The sequence below is a fragment of the Pecten maximus genome, chromosome 1, assembly GCF_902652985.1.
Source record: "Pecten maximus chromosome 1, xPecMax1.1, whole genome shotgun sequence".
NCBI lineage: Eukaryota > Metazoa > Mollusca > Bivalvia > Pectinida > Pectinidae > Pecten > Pecten maximus.
The window spans coordinates 12,711,734-12,731,954 of record NC_047015.1 but is presented as its reverse complement, the minus strand read 5'-3'; the positions used below and the strand labels follow the sequence as shown (position 1 = coordinate 12,731,954).

At 37.2% G+C, this 20,221-nt stretch overlaps 1 protein-coding gene across 3 annotated transcripts in view; it reads right to left on the bottom strand.

Annotated features, from left to right (window-relative positions):
- Positions 1-3,110: 3,110 nt before the first annotated feature.
- The window catches only part of LOC117325327 (lysosomal alpha-glucosidase-like), a 40,230-nt gene continuing 23,119 nt past the window's right edge, over positions 3,111-20,221 (bottom strand). The window contains exons 15-22 of one of the 3 annotated variants that reach the window (XM_033881477.1): positions 19,121-19,205; positions 15,622-15,803; positions 14,313-14,401; positions 12,840-12,889; positions 12,292-12,438; positions 8,806-10,617; positions 5,976-6,024; positions 3,111-5,732 (exon numbers count right to left, since the gene is read on the bottom strand). In XM_033881477.1, coding sequence (XP_033737368.1) covers positions 10,555-10,617; positions 12,292-12,438; positions 12,840-12,889; positions 14,313-14,401; positions 15,622-15,803; positions 19,121-19,205 — 616 coding nt within the window. In that variant the 3' untranslated portion in view covers positions 3,111-5,732; positions 5,976-6,024; positions 8,806-10,554. Of the gene's footprint in view, positions 6,025-7,970; positions 8,758-8,805; positions 10,618-12,291; positions 12,439-12,839; positions 12,890-14,312; positions 14,402-15,621; positions 15,804-19,120; positions 19,206-20,221 lie in introns of those variants that run through there. The other 2 variants (XM_033881468.1, XM_033881483.1) reach the window with 2 other exon arrangements.

Here is a 20,221-nt window from a genome sequence, read left to right as displayed (position 1 = left end):
TGGGGAGGGGAGGGGAGGGGGGGGGGGGGGGGTTACCTCCTTCGTGATATTTTGTTCCTGCCTTTGCATACTCTGCTTATTTGTTGTGATCCTTTGTTTCCATGAATCTTCTCCAACGTCTGTATTTTTTCCTAACTGCGCCGTTTCTAGATCTAACTGTAGTTTGTTTCTTCTTTCCTACATTTATTTTCGGAATGCGTTTGTTAATCGCGAACGATAGTTTATTGATAATAGTGTTGTAGTTTTACCCCATGTTATCTAGTCTAAGACATTCTTCCCAATCTATAATCAATTCTTCCCTCATCTTATATATATCTCATATGTAGTTACCACGGTCGTAGTTAAGTTTCACTATTGCATTAGTTTGTGTGATGTGTCCACATACAAAATGGAAGGCAATACATCCATGGTCACTTTGTCCCAGGACACTTTGAACTTCTACAATAGTAACCATATCTTCCAAATTGAGTATAAGGTCCAGCAGGCTGGATTCTACATTCATTCTTATCCTCGTTGGAACGTGTACGTGTTGGAAAATGTACGTGTTCCTGAAGATTTTGGTGGATTTCGTTTCAGTCTTGTTTTCTTTCTTTCTATTTTGCAGTTAGTCCAATTGATATTTATATTTAAATCTCTCATTATAAGTTTATGTGAATATTTGGCGTTCCCTTCTTCAAGTAGATCTTTTAATTTTAATATATCGTTGTTTCCTTCACTACTGCTTGGACTTCTGTATATAACCAATCAAAAGTTTATTTCTTTCGGCTAGGTCGACGCTAACGAAAATGTGCTCTTCAATTTGTTGAAATTGTTACTTCGGTCGTTTTCGCTTGAAGATCTGAATTTACGTAGAGTGCTGTTACTCGAATTGTCTCCGCTTAGGTTATTTAGTTTCCCTTTGTTCCTAGTTGTGTATATTCCTGTATAGGACCAACACAGCATGGCCAACAGACAGCCACCTTGGATTTTGACGATTGAAACTTCATTAACAATTTCTAAAAGTACTGAATGGCTATTTTGGGTCTTTCTCAAATTTGAATGTAGAAAGTGCCATCTTGGATTTTGACAATTGCAGGTTGCTCCTGTAGTGTTATATAAAGTTGCTAAATGTTTTGAAGGAAGAGTGAAAGAAGGGACAAAAAGAGAAAAGATCAGTCTCTCATTTGACTGATATGGATCATTCAATGGGTGGAACCAAGATCCCTCTGGGATATATTGTTAGAGAAGTGGTTTATAGCATTTTAGCCAAATTGCCTGCCTTTAGCTGTGCCCCTCACCCTCACCATTTGTACAATTTTGAATTCCCACTACGAAGCAATGTTGCCTGTCAAATCTAATATAAGTTAAATTCTAATCAGTGGTTAAGAAGCCGTTTGAAGAATATGTTGACCTAATGGACAACAGACGACATACAGACGTCACAGCATATCTTAGCTGACCTTAGGACCAGATGAGCTGATGAATGTAAAGTAAAATCATTGGAGCATATGAAGGAATAATGGAGGAAGTGGAGGAAATCTAAATACATGGTTTGAGTGTTTTAGTAGCACATGGACACATTCTGATTGGTTCTTAAGAACAAACAAATCTAAAAGGCTATTCCTAAACTAGTATTTATATCCTAATAATGAAACAGATTGAATGACACAATAAAAAACCGTTCTGTGGAATGTGGTGTTCTCAATTTGTTATCATTCAAATCATTTGCTATTCTGCGATATCCTTCTCAATTAAGTAAAAAAGTTAACATATTAAATTGATTATTGAGCAAGAAAGTCTTTTTAAAAGTAATCAATAACAAATGAAAAATAGGGGAGAGTTTGCAAATAAAAGTGTTTTCTATGTGGACAGCTAAACGCGTAGCCTATTGATTAAAGACAGGGGTGTGTAGATATTAGCAGAAGTAACGTCCATAAATAATTATAAACTACCAGACAATCAATGGCACACAGCCTATAACAAATATCTTCAGTTATTTAAACAGAAAAATATTTACACAATAATGCTATTGATTGGTTTTTATAATAATGGCCAACTTCTTTAGTACCTTCGTCTCACTTATTAGTAAATTAATATTACAACTCGTTAAACACTGTTGGGTAATACAAGGGGCCAAAGGGGACTGCATAACTCTCCTGAAGTTATTCACTATACATATCGTATATTAATTGCAGTGAACACTTTCCTTTAATATCTACATACCTTTCTAGTTCCAAACATTAAAATCAAATTGAATTAAAAAGCACCCACATTAATAGCCAACTGACTTCATTATTGGGGCTCTCCCCTCCGAGGAATAATTTTTTTAAGCAAATCCAAATTCAGTTCATGTTGCCCAAGGATTCTACATACCAAACTTGATGAAAATGCCTTCATCCAGAAAGATTTTTAGTCCAGACCCTCCATTTATGAAATATTGTGTCTCTTTCAGCCAATTAATCCTCCACATGAAACAAAATCCATCAGATAATTTAGAGGATTTATCTCTAATATGAAACACCATATTGGTCCCTGGCCTTCAGGCCCCAGAGGGTAGACCCACCACTTATACACATTAGTTCTCCTTCACCCAAGCATGTTTCAAGCTAAATATGGATCACCAATTCCTTTCATTCCTACAGAAGAAGCATTTTAAAGTAATAACTATATTTCCCCTATTGGACCCTGTCCCTCAGTCCCCTGGGGCCAAAACCTACCATTTATATAAAATTGGTTCTCCATTCACCCCATAATGCTCCAGACTTTTGGTCAAAATCCACCCAGTCATTTATGATTTATAGGATGTTTTTTAGATAAAAGTTGATGGACTTGGTAATAATATAAACGATAATCCATGGAGGTTCCCAATTTCCCATGGTGGAGTTCTAAACAGAAATGACATGAGAAAATAATGTTTTTAAGGACATTTCTGGGGTATTGGGGAAAAATTGCACCTAAAACCCCTGTTCTCATCACTACATCTGTTCTCATCACTACATGGATTATCTTTTGGCAGATGATAAATATTTTTTGGTACTTGTTCTTTCATGTTTAATACATTTGGGTAAAATTATTCTGTAAAATAAGTTCCTCTGCACAGAACTCAGTTATCAAAAAGATCGAAAATGAAATATTTGAAAATATTTTATTATCAATAGCATTAACAATAGGTTTGCCTTCCAACAGACGGCACCATATCATCATCACACACCTTTCTGCTCTGATTCACTTACACACATAACATTCTAAATACATGAAATACCTGGTGCTTAACATATTCAATACATAACATAACCAGTACCTAAAATATTCAATACATAACATACTTGGTACATAACATATTCAATACATAACATACCCTGTACATAACATATTCAATACATAACATATTCAATACATAACATACCCGGTACATAACATATTCAATACATAACATACCCGGTACATAACATATTCAATACATAACTTACCCGGTACATAACATATTCAATACATAACATACCCGGTACATAACATATTCAATACATAACATATTCAATACATAACATACCCGGTACATAACATATTCAATACATAACATACCCGGTACATAACATATTCAATACATAACTTACCCGGTACATAACATATTCAATACATAACATACCCGGTACATAACATATTCAATACATAACATACCCGGTACATAACATATTCAATACATAACTTACCCGGTACATAACATATTCAATACATAACATACCCGGTACATAACATATTCAATACATAACATATTCAATACATAACATACCCGGTACATAACATATTCAATACATAACATACCCGGTACATAACATATTCAATACATAACATATTCAATACATAACATACCCGGTACATAACATATTCAATACATAACTTACCCGGTACATAACATATTCAATACATAACATACCCGGTACATAACATATTCAATACATAACATACTTGGTACATAACATATTCAATACATAACATACCTGGTACATAACATATTCAATACATAACATATTCAATACATAACATACCCGGTACATAACATATTCAATACATAACATATTCAATACATAACATATTCAATACATAACATATTCAATACATAACATACCCGGTACATAACATATTCAATACATAACTTACCCGGTACATAACATATTCAATACATAACATACCCGGTACATAACATATTCAATACATAACATACCCGGTACATAACATATTCAATACATAACTTACCCGGTACATAACATATTCAATACGTAACATACCTGGTACATAGCATATTCAATACATAACATATTCAATACATAACATACCCGGTACATAACATATTCAATACATAACATATTCAATACATAACATACCCGGTACATAACATATTCAATACATAACTTACCCGGTACATAACATATTCAATACATAACATACCTGGTACATAGCATATTCAAAACATATCATACCGAGTACATATTATGTTCAATACATAACGTACCCTGTACAGATTATGTTTAATACATAACGTACCCTGTACATTTTATATTCAATACATAACTTACCGGGTACATAACATATTCAATACATAACATACCTTGTACATCACATTGTGTTGCATATTTATCACATTCACTTGATCTCCAAACATATATCACTCTGAAGGGATAACATAACAAGAGGCCCAGAGGGCATGTATCGCTCACCTGGTTGGATTTGACCAATCATCAAAATAATGTTCATGATCATTTGTTGATATCTATGTTTGTTTATGTCAAACAATGCTATTTATGGTTATGGGGTTGGGATCTCAACGGTTTCAAAAATATAACAAAGAAAGTAAGACCCCTGGGCCTATTTTTGCAACATAATTGTGTTCATCTCTTTATGCCAAACATTGCTAAATATGGTTATAGAGTGGGGATCCCAATGATTTCAAAGATATATCAAAGAAACTAAGTCCCTAGGGGTTGGGAAAGACCCCAGGACCTATATCTATAACAGGATTGTGCTTAACTCTTGATGTCCCAGCAATGCTATATATGGTTATGAAGTGGGGATCTCAAGGGTTTAAACTGGTAGCAATTTTAAGGATTAAGCTCAATATCCGCTATTGGGCCCTGCCCCTCAGGCCCCCAGGGAGTCACACCTTCTGTTTACTCAACGTTAGATCACATTTGCCCAATGGTGCTCCAGATCATTCATGAAAATCTATTCAAGCGTTCAGGACTAGTAGTGATTTTAATGATTTACCTGAATTTCCCCTATTGAGCCCTGCTACCCCGGCCCAAGAGGAGCCACATCCTGTTTATACAACATTGATCTTGTTTGCCCATAATGCTCCAGACAGGATTTCATCAAAATCCAATCAGGCGTTCAGGACCAGTAGGGATTAAAGGACTTACCTCAATTTCCCCTATTGGGCCCCACTACTCCGGCCCAAGGGGAGCCACATCCTCTGTTTATACAGCATTTGATCTCCTTTGCCAAAAAATTCTCCAGACCAAATTTCATCAAAATCCATTCAAGCGTTCAGGACTAGTAGGAATATAAAGGAAATGTTGACGGACGCTGGAAGGACGATGGACGCTGTACCATGGCATAAGTTCACCAGCCCTTCGGGCAAGGTGAGCTAAAAATGAACGTAAACTCTCACATAAACACAGCAGTTCTGGTAACTACATCTGGTCATTATACAAATTACCTACCACATACCAAGTATAATGTTTATACATAGATAATACCTGTACCCCCTACCATAGAGCCATGTATAATGATTATACCTAGGTTATACCTGTACCCCTACCATAGACCATGTATAATGTTCATACCTAGCTATTATTATACCCCCTACCATAGACCAAGTATAATGTTTATACCTAGGTTATACCTGTACCCCTACCATAGACAAAGTATAATGTTTATACCTAGGTTATACCTGTACCCCCTACCATAGACCATGTATAATGTTTATACCTAGGTTATACCTGTACCCCCTACCATAGACCAAGTATAATGTTTATACCTAGGTTATACCTGTACCCCCTACCATAGACCATGTATAATGTTTATACCTAGGTTATACCTGTACCCCCTACCACAGACCATGTATAATGTTTATACATGTACCTAGGTTATACCTGTACCCCCTACCATAGACCATGTATAATGCTGATACCTAGGTAATACCTGTATCTCCTATCACATAACAAGAAAGCATCATTAGATCAGGCTACTTTACATTACCACATACATTTTTAATACGGAATGAATAATGGTGAACACATATATCATACCTATATACAAAACAATCCTAATAATGTTATTGTGTTGAATCCAATCTGGAAGGACATAGTTACTTTGATTAAAGTGGGTAAGTGTGATGGAAACTCTGTTTACAGTGTACAGTCTTATGGTAACCTTGCATGTGGTTAGTGTAGTGTGGTAACCCTGGTAACTGTGTACAGGTACAGTGTGGTGGCGGTAACCCTGGTTACAGTGAAGTGTACCCTTGGTCGCAGTGTACAGTTTAGTGGTAGACGTAGTAACTGTGTACAGGTACAGTGTGGTGGCGGTAACCCTGGTTACTGTGTGGCGTACCCTTGGTAGCAGTGTACAGTTTAGTGGTAGCCCTGGTAACTGTGTACAGGTACAGTGTGGTGGCAGTAACCCTGGTTACTGTGTGGCGTACCCTTGGTAGCAGTGTACAGTTTAGTGGTAGCCCTGGTAACTGTGTACAGGTACAGTGTGGTGTTGGTAACCCTGGTTACTGTGTGGCGTACCCTTGGTCGCAGTGTACAGTGTTTTGGTAGACCTGGTAACTGTGTACAGGTACAGTATGGTGGTGGTAATATTTGTTACAGTGTAGTGTAGTAACCCTGGTTACTGAGTATAGGTACAGTGAAGTGGTAACCCTGGTTACTGAGTATAGGTACAGTGAAGTGGTAGTCCTGGTTACAGTGTACAGGTACAATGTGGTGGTGGTGGTGGTGGTGGTACCATTGGTTACAATGAACAGTGTGTGTCAGTAACCATGGGTACAATGTACAATTTGGTGGTAATCTTAGCATTTAATCTAAAAATACTGCCATACTTCCCTGCCAGTGGAAGCCTACTTTATCAAAATCAGACAAGTCCATTTAAAACATTCAGCATTGGCTTATACCGCAATGTTACTGGCATAAAAATCAATATTGTGTAAAATGAAAAAAAAACATGAACTCAGTCATATTGGTATTTACCATATACTCAATAAAAGTAGATAATATCTGTGGGATATTACAAATCACCAGATGGTTGGTAATATATTAAAGGAGAGGTCATACACAGTAAAATGTAAACACAGGACTTAACAATGGTTCATAAAAGATTTTTAAAAGAGATATATGGAAAAATAAAAATAAAATCTCTACAGAAAATTTGTTTGGTATGAAGCATATGAAGTTGTAATTTATTGTTTTTCAAAGTATAAGGCAAAGAACTACAGGTCCTTAATTCCAGACCATCTTAAAGACAAGTACCAGTTCCAATGTTAAGTTTGTGACTTTCAGAACCTGCAATTAAACACAATGGATTGATAATACTACATTTTATACCTAGATAATACCTGTACCCCCTAACATAGAGCAAGTATAATGTTTATACCTAGGTTATACCTGTACCCCTACCATAGACCATGTATAATGTTTATACCTAGGTTATACCTGTACCCCTACCATAGACCAAGTATAATGTTTATACCTAGGTTATACCTGTACCCCTACCATAGACCATGTATAATGTTTATACCTAGGTTATACCTGTACCCCTACCATAGACCATGTATAATGTTTATACCTAGGTTATACCTGTACCCCTACCATAGACCAAGTATAATGTTTATACCTAGGTTATACCTGTATCCTCTACCACAGACCATGTATAATGTTTATACCTAGGTAATACCTGTACCCCCTACCATAGACCATGTATAATATTTATACCTAGGTTATACCTGTACCCCCTACCATAGACCAAGTATAATGTTTATACCTAGGTTATACCTGTACCCCCTACCATAGACCATGTATAATGTTTATACCTAGGTTATACCTGTACCCCTACCATAGACCATGTATAATGTTTATACCTAGGTTATACCTGTACCCCCTACCATAGACCAAGTATAATGTTTATACCTAGGTTATACCTGTACCCCTACCATAGACCATGTATGATGCTGATACCTAGGTTATACCTGTACCCCTACCATAGACCATGTATAATGTTTATACCTAGGTTATACCTGTACCCCCTACCATAGACCAAGTATAATGTTTATACCTAGGTTATACCTGTACCCTCTACCACAGACCATGTATAATGTTTATACCTAGGTAATACCTGTACCCCCTACCATAGACCATGTATAATATTTATACCTAGGTTATACCTGTACCCCCTACCATAGACCAAGTATAATGTTTATACCTAGGTTATACCTGTACCCCCTACCATAGACCATGTATAATGTTTATACCTAGGTTATACCTGTACCCCTACCATAGACCATGTATAATGTTTATACCTAGGTTATACCTGTACCCCCTACTATAGACCAAGTATAATGTTTATACCTAGGTTATACCTGTACCCCTACCATAGACCATGTATGATGCTGATACCTAGGTTATACCTGTACCCCTACCATAGACCATGTATACTGTTTATACCTAGGTAATATTGTACCCCTACCATAGACCAAGTATAATGTTTATACCTAGGTTATACCTGTACCCCTACCATAGACCATGTATAATGCTGATACCTAGGTAATACCTGTACCCCTACCATAGACCATGTATAATGTTTATACCTAGGTTATACCTGTACCCCTACCATAGACCATGTATAATGTTTATACCTAGGTTATACCTGTACCCCCTACCATAGACCATGTATAATGTTTATACCTAGGTTATACCTGTACCCCTACCATAGACCATGTATAATGTTTATACCTAGGTTATACCTGTACCCCCTACCACAGACCATGTATAATGTTTATACCTAGGTAATACCTGTACCCCCTACCATAGACCATGTATAATGTTTATACCTAGGTTATACCTGTACCCCCTACCATAGACCATGTATAATGTTTATACCTAGGTTATACCTGTACCCCCTACCATAGACCAAGTATAATGTTTATACCTAGGTAATACCTGTATCCCCTACCATAGACCATGTATAATGTTTATACCTAGGTTATACCTGTACCCCCTACCACAGACCATGTATAATGTTTATACCTAGGTTATACCTGTACCCCCTACCACAGACCATGTATAATGCTGATACCTAGGTAATACCTGTATCTCCTATCACATAACAAGAAAGCATCATTAGATCAGGCTACTTTACATTACCACATACATTTTCAATACGGAATGAATAATGGTGAACACATATATCATACCTATATACAAAACAATCCTAATAATGTTATTGTGTTGAATCCAATCTGGAAGGACATAGTTACTTTGATTAAAGTGGGTAAGTGTGATGGAAACTCTGTTTACAGTGTACAGTCTTATGGTAACCTTGCATTTGGTTAGTGTAGTGTGGTAACCCTGGTAACTGTGTACAGGTACAGTGTGGTGGCGGTAACCCTGGTTACAGTGAAGTGTACCCTTGGTCGCAGTGTACAGTTTAGTGGTAGACGTAGTAACTGTGTACAGGTACAGTGTGGTGGCGGTAACCCTGGTTACTGTGTGGCGTACCCTTGGTAGCAGTGTACAGTTTAGTGGTAGCCCTGGTTACTGTGTACAGGTACAGTGTGGTGGCGGTAACCCTGGTTACTGTGTGGCGTACCCTTGGTCGCAGTGTACAGTGTTTTGGTAGACCTGGTAACTGTGTACAGGTACAGTATGGTGGTGGTAATATTTGTTACAGTGTAGTGTAGTAACCCTGGTTACTGAGTATAGGTACAGTGAAGTGGTAACCCTGGTTACTGAGTATAGGTACAGTGAAGTGGTAGTCCTGGTTACAGTGTACAGGTACAATGTGGTGGTGGTGGTGGTGGTGGTACCATTGGTTACAATGAACAGTGTGTGTCAGTAACCATGGGTACAATGTACAATTTGGTGGTAATCTTAACATTTAATCTAAAAATACTGCCATACTTCCCTGCCAGTGGAAGCCTACTTTATCAAAATCAGACAAGTCCATTTAAAACATTCAGCATTGGCTTATACCGCAATGTTACTGGCATAAAAATCAATATTGTGTAAAATGAAAAAAAAACATGAACTCAGTCATATTGGTATTTACCATATACTCAATAAAAGTAGATAATATCTGTGGGATATTACAAATCACCAGATGGTTGGTAATATATTAAAGGAGAGGTCATACACAGTAAAATGTAAACACAGGACTTAACAATGGTTCATAAAAGATTTTTAAAAGAGATATATGGAAAAATAAAAATAAAATCTCTACAGAAAATTTGTTTGGCATGAAGCATATGAAGTTGTAATTTATTGTTTTTCAAAGTATAAGGCAAAGAACTACATTTGTCCTTTAATTCCAGACCATCTTAAAGACATGTACCAGTTCCAATGTTAAGTTTGTGACTTTCAGAACCTGCAATTAAACACAATGGATTGATAATACTACATTTTAACATACCACAGAATAATCTATTACTGCCCACCTATATAGATTCAATATGTATATTAGACAACTGTGTGGTGGCCAATTCAGATTTCTTGATTATCAGATGATTCACAACATTTCTTCAGGATCATGTATTGAACTTTTCCATGAAAATTAATGAATTCCTTTAGCAGTAATTTTACCAAGAATGTAAAATGTTAACAGCTGACAGACAACAAGACACCAGAACATCCAGACATTTTCTACTGCAGAGCAATATTACTACACCTGCTACAAGTTATCATTACATGTATTGGAGTTATAACTGGCCTGGTAGTTGTCATTATATACTGAAGTTATAACTGACCTTGTAGTTGTAATTATATACTGAAGTTATAACTGACCTTGTAGTTGTCATTATATACTGAAGTTATAACTGGCCTTGTAGTTGTCATTATATACTGAAGTTATAACTGACCTTGTAGTTGTCATTATATACTGAAGTTATAACTGACCTTGTAGTTGTCATTATATACTGAAGTTATAACGGACCTTGTAGTTGTCATTATATACTGAAGTTATAACTGACCTTGTAGTTGTCATTGTATACTAAAGTTATAACTGACCTTGTAGTTGTCATTATATACTGAAGTTATAACTGACCTTGTAGTTGTCATTATATACTGAAGTTATAACTGACCTTGTAGTTGTCATTATATACTGAAGTTATAACTGACCTTGTAGTTGTCATTATATACTGAAGTTATAACGGACCTTGTAGTTGTCATTATATACTGAAGTTATAACTGACCTTGTAGTTGTAATTATATACTGAAGTTATAACTGACCTTGTAGTTGTCATTATATACTGAAGTTATAATCGACATTGTAGTTGTCATTATATACTGAAGTTATAACTGACCTTGTAGTTGTCATTATATACTGAAGTTATAACTGACCTTGTAGTTGTCATTATATACTGAAGTTATAACTGACCTTGTAGTTGTCATTATATACTGAAGTTATAACTGACCTTGTAGTTGTCATTATATACCGAAGTTATAACTGACCTTGTAGTTGTCATTATATACTGAAGTTATAACTGACCTTGTAGTTGTCATTATATACTGAAGTTATAACTGACCTTGTAGTTGTCATTATATACTGAAGTTATAACTGACCTTGTAGTTGTCATTATATACTGAAGTTATAACTGACCTTGTACTTGTCATTATATACTGAAGTTATAACTGACCTTGTAGTTGTCATTATATACCGAAGTTATAACTGACCTTGTAGTTGTCATTATATACCGAAGTTATAACTGACCTTGTACTTGTCATTATATACCGAAGTTATAACTGACCTTGTAGTTGTCATTATATACCGAAGTTATAACTGACCTTGTAGTTGTCATTATATACCGAAGTTATAACTGACCTTGTAGTTGTCATTATATACTGAAGTTATAACTGACCTTGTAGTTGTCATTATATACTGAAGTTATAACTGACCTTGTAGTTGTCATTATATACTGAAGTTATAACTGACCTTGTAGTTGTCATTATATACTGAAGTTATAACTGACCTTGTAGTTGTCATTATATACTGAAGTTATAACTGACCTTGTACTTGTCATTATATACTGAAGTTATAACTGACCTTGTAGTTGTCATCATAAATGTTTTTCGCTGCTTGTCCATTGACTGTGACTGATGTTGGCCTCTGGGCCACACCGTAAACTGTTATGCTACCCAAGGTCACAGTGGTTGAGTAGCCATTATTTAAGATTTTACTCTGTAACACTTGCTGAAATAATAAATATTCTCATATAAGAATTTTAATGCTAGAGTTATTAAAAGTGATCAAGCCCTTCATGAGAAGTAGTCTACAAAGATTTATATCAGGTTCCCCCTACTGGGCTCTGCCAAAGGTTGACTGCACCCTTCTGTCATACATTTGATTCACTGATTCCAAAAATGCATCACGATAGATTATTTGTTGTGATGAGTAAGCTTGTCAATGAATAGTTTGGATGGATACCATGCCACAACATAAACTTGTCTTCTTGTTTATTGTTGTATTCAAAAATAAAATCATGATCTATAAGCACCATCCAATGGCAAGATCTCAATTAGGGAATCCTCATGATGGTATTTATAGATGACAGGTATACTACATAGAGATAACAACTGATCAGATATGCTTACCCCTGAGGCTTGAAACTCCATGAAGATATACTTGTTAGATGTATCCGTCCCTGTGAAAATTAAACAAGAGGCTCAATGGGCCTGAATCACTAACCTGATTCTACAGCAACTTTGAAGTTGATTTAGGTCATTTCTGCAGATACTGACTTAAAGCTGATTACCACTTTATTCACATTTAAATAAATACTGTAGCCCTTCATTCCAGCATACTATTGGCCGAATATCAGGTCTCTGAGTCTCTAGGCTATCAAGAAAGCTTGTTTGACCTCTGTGACCTTGAATGTAGGTCTAGGTCATTTATTTAAACAAACTTTGTAGCCCTTTACCCCACTATGCTGCAAACCAGTATCAAGTTAGTGGACCCCTTGGTTATTGACAAGATGTTTAAAGATTTAAGCCTATCTGATTGCTGTGACCTTGAATGTAGGTCAAGGTCATTAATTTCAACAAAATTCATTGGTATCCCTTCATCCAAGTATGCTACATATCCATATCAATTCCATTTGCTCCTTTGTTATTGAGCAGATTTAAGCCTATGTGAACCTTGTGACCTTAAATGTAGGTCAACATCATTCATTTGAACAAACTTTGTAGCCCTTCACTCCACCATACCTCAAACCCAATATCAATTTCCTGAGCGTCTTAGTTATTGGGGAGAAGGCATTAAAAATTTCCAGCCTATTTGACCCCTGTGACCTTGAATGTTGGTCAATGTCATTGAATCCAAGCATGCTACAGGCCCAGTATCAACTCTTTCGGTCTCTTAGTTATTGAGAAGAAATGTTTCAAGAATTTAGCCTTTTTGACCCCTGCAACCTTGAATGTTGGTCAAGGTAATTCATTTGAATTTTCAGCTTATTTGACCCCTGTGACCATAAATGTTGGTCAGGGTCATTTGAACAACTTGGTAGCCCTTTAGCAAGGCATGCTACAGGCCCAATATCAATTATCTTGGTCTCTTGGTTATTAAGAAGAAGTCGTTAAAAGATTTTAACCTATTTGACCCCTGTGACCTTGAATGTAGGTCAAGGTCTATTCATTTAAACAAAATTTGGTAGCCCTTCACCCGAGCATTTTACAGGACCAATACCAGGTCTTTGTGCCTATAGTTATTTCGAAGAAGTTGTTTAAAGAAAAAATTTGATGGCAGATAGCTGGACAGACATACAAACGATCCAACGCTGCATGCAAATGGACAATTTCCTCGCCATGTGTGACCCAGCGTCATTACATAATCTTGGCATAGAAGCTTTTATGTATTTAAAAATTAACAGAGTATTTAAAAATGAACAGATTTCTCTATCTATTAAGGAGGCATGTGTTGACAGAAACTAAAACTGTGACAAGAAATGATTTTGTCTTCAGTTGCATTAAAAAGAAAACTGACCTCAAACTTGATCTTAATTTTGTGTCATTTATAGTTCATAAAGGTGACACTTTAAACTGATATGTGTATAACTATGATCTGCGTACCTATTGTGTCTCCATCGTCCCAGAACAAGCTTCCCTGGGCCTCTCCCGTCTCATTCAGAGCCACCAGCAGACTAAAGGGGTTCTTCCGGCTGTACAATACAATGGTTCATTAAGTCTCCTTTGTTAACTACCACCATGTTAGAATAAATGATCCAAATATGAAATAATCAAATTGTCATCTACTAGGGTTTTAAACAGGAGTATAAAGGAAAAATCAATTCATTTTGTCATGGTCAAGGATATTTATACATATCCAACAGAAAACCTTGATTATTTTTTGTTTGATCAATTTTCAAGGCAAAATCTAATTCACATCTGAACTAGAACTAATAAAAACACAGTACCGCTGTCACATCTGAACTAGGGCTGATAAAAACACAGTACAACTGTCACATCTGAACTAGAACTGATAAAAACAGTGTACCACAGTCACATCTGAACTAGGACTGATAAAAACACAGTACAACTGTCACATCTGAACTAGAACTGATAAAAACAGTGTACCACAGTCACATCTGAACTAGGGCTGATATAAACACAGTACAACTGTCACATCTGAACTAGGACTGATAAAACAGTGTACCACAGTCACATCTGAACTAGGACTGATAAAAACACAGTACAACTGTCACATCTGAACTAGAACTGATAAAAACAGTGTACCACAGTCACATCTGAACTAGAACTGATAAAAACAGTGTACCACAGTCACATCTGAACTAGGACTGATAAAAACAGTGTACCGCAGTCACATCTGAACTAGGGCTGATAAAAACAGTGTACCACTGTCACATCTGAACTAGGACTGATAAAAACAGTGTACCGCTGTCACATCTGAACTAGGGCTGATAAACTGTCACATCTGAACTAGGGCTGATAAAAACAGAGTACCGCTGTCACATCTGAACTAGGGCTGATAAAAACAGTGTACCACTGTCACATCTGAACTAGGACTGATATAAACAGAGTTCCACTGTCACATCTGAACTAGGACTGATAAAAACAGTGTACCACTGTCACATCTGAACTAGGGCTGATAAAAACAGTGTACCACAGTCACATCTTAACTAGGGCTGATAAAAACAGTGTACCACAGTCACATCTGAACTAGGGCTGATAAAAACAGCAAGGATATAACTTTTTATTGAATTTCTGATATTTCACTGATAAAAAACATTTTATTGTACTTTGTGTTGTTCAGTCCTTCCAATACAAAATATGATATGTGATATACATTGTATATATAAGTGTACACTGGCTAATTAAAGAGGATAGATACATTGTGACACTAAGGTCAAAGGTCACACACCTGTCTGTTGTAGTTAAAGCAGGTTCCTGCATGGGAAGGATGTAGCCTTCTCGTAGATGTAGGTTGATCTGGTTGATGGGAGCGGACAAAGTCTGTACACCACCCTTAACAAAGTTGTGACTGCCATTGTAGAAATTATACCATCGGCACCTCGGGAAATATACATCAACAGTTGTGGCATCCTGAATCAGAATTGTTTTAAACAGTCATTGAAAAATTCTTTATAAATCCTGAATTAGAATTGTTTTAATCAGTCATTGAAAACATTTTTATAAGTACATTGTAATTAGCACTGATATTATATTATATAATGATACTCTGCGTAATTCATCTGAAGATGGTAAATACAGGTACATTTGTAATTGTTTTTTATCTGCAGTGAATATTTACATGTAATATGACATGGAGTGGATTAGTTGTGTGTTATAGTTTATAACCATTATAGTTTACATAGTTTCTTTATAATGATTTTTTGGCAAATTTGTTTAGACCAAAATAAAAAAATGAAAAATTTGACATTAATGCAGATAATTCATCACTCCTGTCATTAAATGATGGGGGGAAATGTGACTGGACATTTTGTTTGAACAACTATCACTTTGTGCAATGTAACATTATTTTATATTTCCAATCAATCTACAACTTGGTATGTCAGCATGTTAATCCTTGGATGAAATGTGAGGGGTGGTCTATATGTTAGAGCTGGGGAAATGTTTGGCTATCACTGAGTGTGAAGTTGGAGATTAGTCTGTTCCTATAAAAAATGATTAATGAAATTAAACCTGTTGGATAGCATGATTTCAATTGATTTTTTTATTGTTCAGTGTACGACATATAAGGCATGTAAAGTGACTAAAAAAGATGAGCTACACCCACCACAGATCTCTCCTATATTGACCTTTGACAAGCTACACCCACCACAGGTCTCTCCCGTATGACCTCTGACAAGCTACACCCACCACAGGTCTCTCCTATAATGACCTCTGACAAGCTACACCCACCACAGGTCTCTCCCGTATGACCTCTGACAAGCTACACCCACCACAGGTCTCTCCTATAATGACCTCTGACAAGCTACACCCACCACAGGTCTCTCCTATAATGACCTCTGACAAGCTACACCCACCACAGGTCTCTCCTATAATGACCTCTGACAAGCTACACCCACCACAGGTCTCTCCCGTATGACCTCTGACAAGCTACACCCACCACAGATCTCTCCTATAATGACCTCTGACAAGCTACACCCACCACAGGTCTCTCCTATAATGACCTCTGACAAGCTACAACCGACACAGATCTCTCCTATAATGACCTCTGACAAGCAACACCCACCACAGGTCTCTCCTATAATGACCTCTGACAAGCTACACCCACCACAGGTCTCTCCTATAATGACCTTTGACAAGCTACACCCACCACAGGTCTCTCCTATAATGACCTCTGACAAGCTACACCCACCACAGGTCTCTCCTATAATGACCTCTGACAAGCTACACCCACCACAGGTCTCTCCTATAATGACCTCTGACAAGCTGCACCCACCACAGATCTCTCCTATAATGACCTCTGACAAGCTACACCCACCACAGATCTCTCCCGTATGACCTCTGACAAGCTACACCCACCACAGGTCTCTCCTATAATGACCTCTGACAAGCTGCACCCACCACAGATCTCTCCTATAATGACCTCTGACAAGCTACACCCACCACAGGTCTCTCCTATAAAGACCTCTGACAAGCTACACCCACCACAGGTCTCTCCTATAATGACCTCTGACAAGCTACACCCACCACAGGTCTCTCCTATAATGACCTCTGACAAGCTACACCCACTACAGGTCTCTCCTATAATGACCTCTGACAAGCTACACCCACCACAGATTTCTCCTATAATGACCTCTGACAAGCTACACCCACCACAGGTCTCTCCTATATTGACCTCTGACAAGCTACACCCACCACAGGTCTCTCCCGTATGACCTTTGACAAGCTACACCCACCACAGGTCTCTCCTATAATGACCTCTGACAAGCTACACCAACCACAGGTCTCTCCTATATTGACCTCTGACAAGCTACACCCACCACAGGTCTCTCCCGTATGACCTTTGACAAGCAACACCCACCACAGATTTCTCCTATAATGACCTCTGACAAGCTACACCCACCACAGATCTCACCTATAATGACCTTTGACAAGCTTCACCCACCACAGATCTCTCCTATAATGACCTCTGACAAGCTACACCCACCACAGGTCTCTCCCGTATGACCTCTGACAAGCTACACCCACCACAGGTCTCTCCCGTATGACCTCTGACAAGCTACACCCACCACAGATCTCTCCTATAATGACCTTTGACAAGCTTCACCCACCACAGATCTCTCCTATAATGACCTTTGACAAGCTACACCCACCACAGGTCTCTCCCGTATGACCTCTGACAAGCTACACCCACCACAGGTCTCTCCTATAATGACCTCTGACAAGCTACACCCACCACAGGTCTCTCCCGTATGACCTCTGACAAGCTACACCCACCACAGGTCTCTCCTATAATGACCTTTGACAAGCTTCACCCACCACAGATCTCTCCTATAATGACCTTTGACAAGCTACACCCACCACAGGTCTCTCCTATATTGACCTCTGACAAGCTACACCCACCACAGGTCTCTCCTATATTGACCTCTGACAAGCTACACCCACCACAGGTCTCTCCCGTATGACCTCTGACAAGCTACACCCACCACAGGTCTCTCCTATAATGACCTTTGACAAGCTTCACCCACCACAGGTCTCTCCTATATTGACCTCTGACAAGCTACACCCACCACAGATCTCTCCTATAATGACCTTTGACAAGCTACACCCACCACAGGTCTCTCCTATATTGACCTCTGACAAGCTACACCCACCACAGGTCTCTCCTATATTGACCTCTGACAAGCTACACCCACCACAGGTCTCTCCCGTATGACCTCTGACAAGCTACACCCACCACAGGTCTCTCCTATAATGACCTTTGACAAGCTTCACCCACCACAGATCTCTCCTATAATGACCTTTGACAAGCTTCACCCACCACAGATCTCTCCTATAATGACCTCTGACAAGCTACACCCACCACAGATCTCTCCTATAATGACCTCTGACAAGCTACACCCACCACAGATCTCCTATAATGACCTCTGACAAGCAACACCCACCACAGGTCTCTCCCGTATGACCTCTGACAAGCTACACCCACCACAGGTCTCTCCTTTAATGACCTGACAAGCTACACCCGACACAGATCTCTCCTATAATGACCTCTGACAAGCTACACCCCGACACAGATCTCTCCTATAATGACCTTTGACGACACCTTATCAATTTTTTGCCATCAGTTCAAAATATTTAAGGATTTTTTTTGTTAAATTTTAATCAAATGTTTGAAAAATTTAGGACAGCCATTTACTAAAAGATGGGAGATATTCATTCTGAAAGCTTACCTTTATGAGGACAGGTGAAATCATGAGTGCCTCACCCCACAAGAACTGGCGATCAATGCTATAGGTTATTTCGTCCTCTGGAAACCTGGTACAAAGATGGTGAATTGTTTTAACAAAGTATAATACAAATACAATTGAATGAAAAACAAACCGAAAAAGTTCATTAGTAGTTCCCTTTCTTTCATTATACATTTTAGACTGGAAAGACCCACAAATACAAGGTATTCAGGACCTCTGGATTACTATTATATACTTGTAATTGTCTGATGTTCTTGAGATGATTAAGTTGTAAGAAAGTCAAAGCATGAAGTCAAACATAAGAACTCACAATTTCTTATATATTCAAGTTATGTGCCATATAATCAGAAACATATCCTTCCTTAAGCTTCATCAGAAACATTTAGTCAAGATTCAACAGAAATCTATATTAGTCGTTCATCAGAATCGTATTATATAGTCAAGAATCCAAAGTTTTACTTACCTGGTAGACAATATTTCCTTGTTTTATAATATCATCTAATACCTGATAGATAATATTTCCTTGTTTTATAATATCATCTAATACCTGGTAGACAATATTTCCTTGTTTTATAATATATCTTATACCGGGTAGACAATATTTCATTGTTTTACAATATCATCTAATACATGTACCTGGTAGACAATATTTCCTTGTTTTATATAATATCATCTAATACCTGGTAGATAATATTTCCTTGTTTTATAATATCATCTAATACCTGGTAGACAATATTTCCTTGTTTTATAATATATCTTATACCTGGTAGATAATATTTCTTTCTTTTATAATATCATCTAATACCTGATAGATAATATTTCCTTGTTTTATAATATATCTTATACCTGATAGATAATATTTCCTTGTTTTATAATATATCTTATACCTGATAGATAATATTTCCTTGTTTTATAATATATCTTATACCTGATAGATAATATTTCCTTGTTTTATAATATATCTTATACCTGGTAGATAATATTTCTTTGTTTTATAATATCATCTAATACCTGGTAGATAATATTTCTTTGTTTTATAATATCATCTAATACCTGGTAGACAATATTTCTTTGTTTTATAAT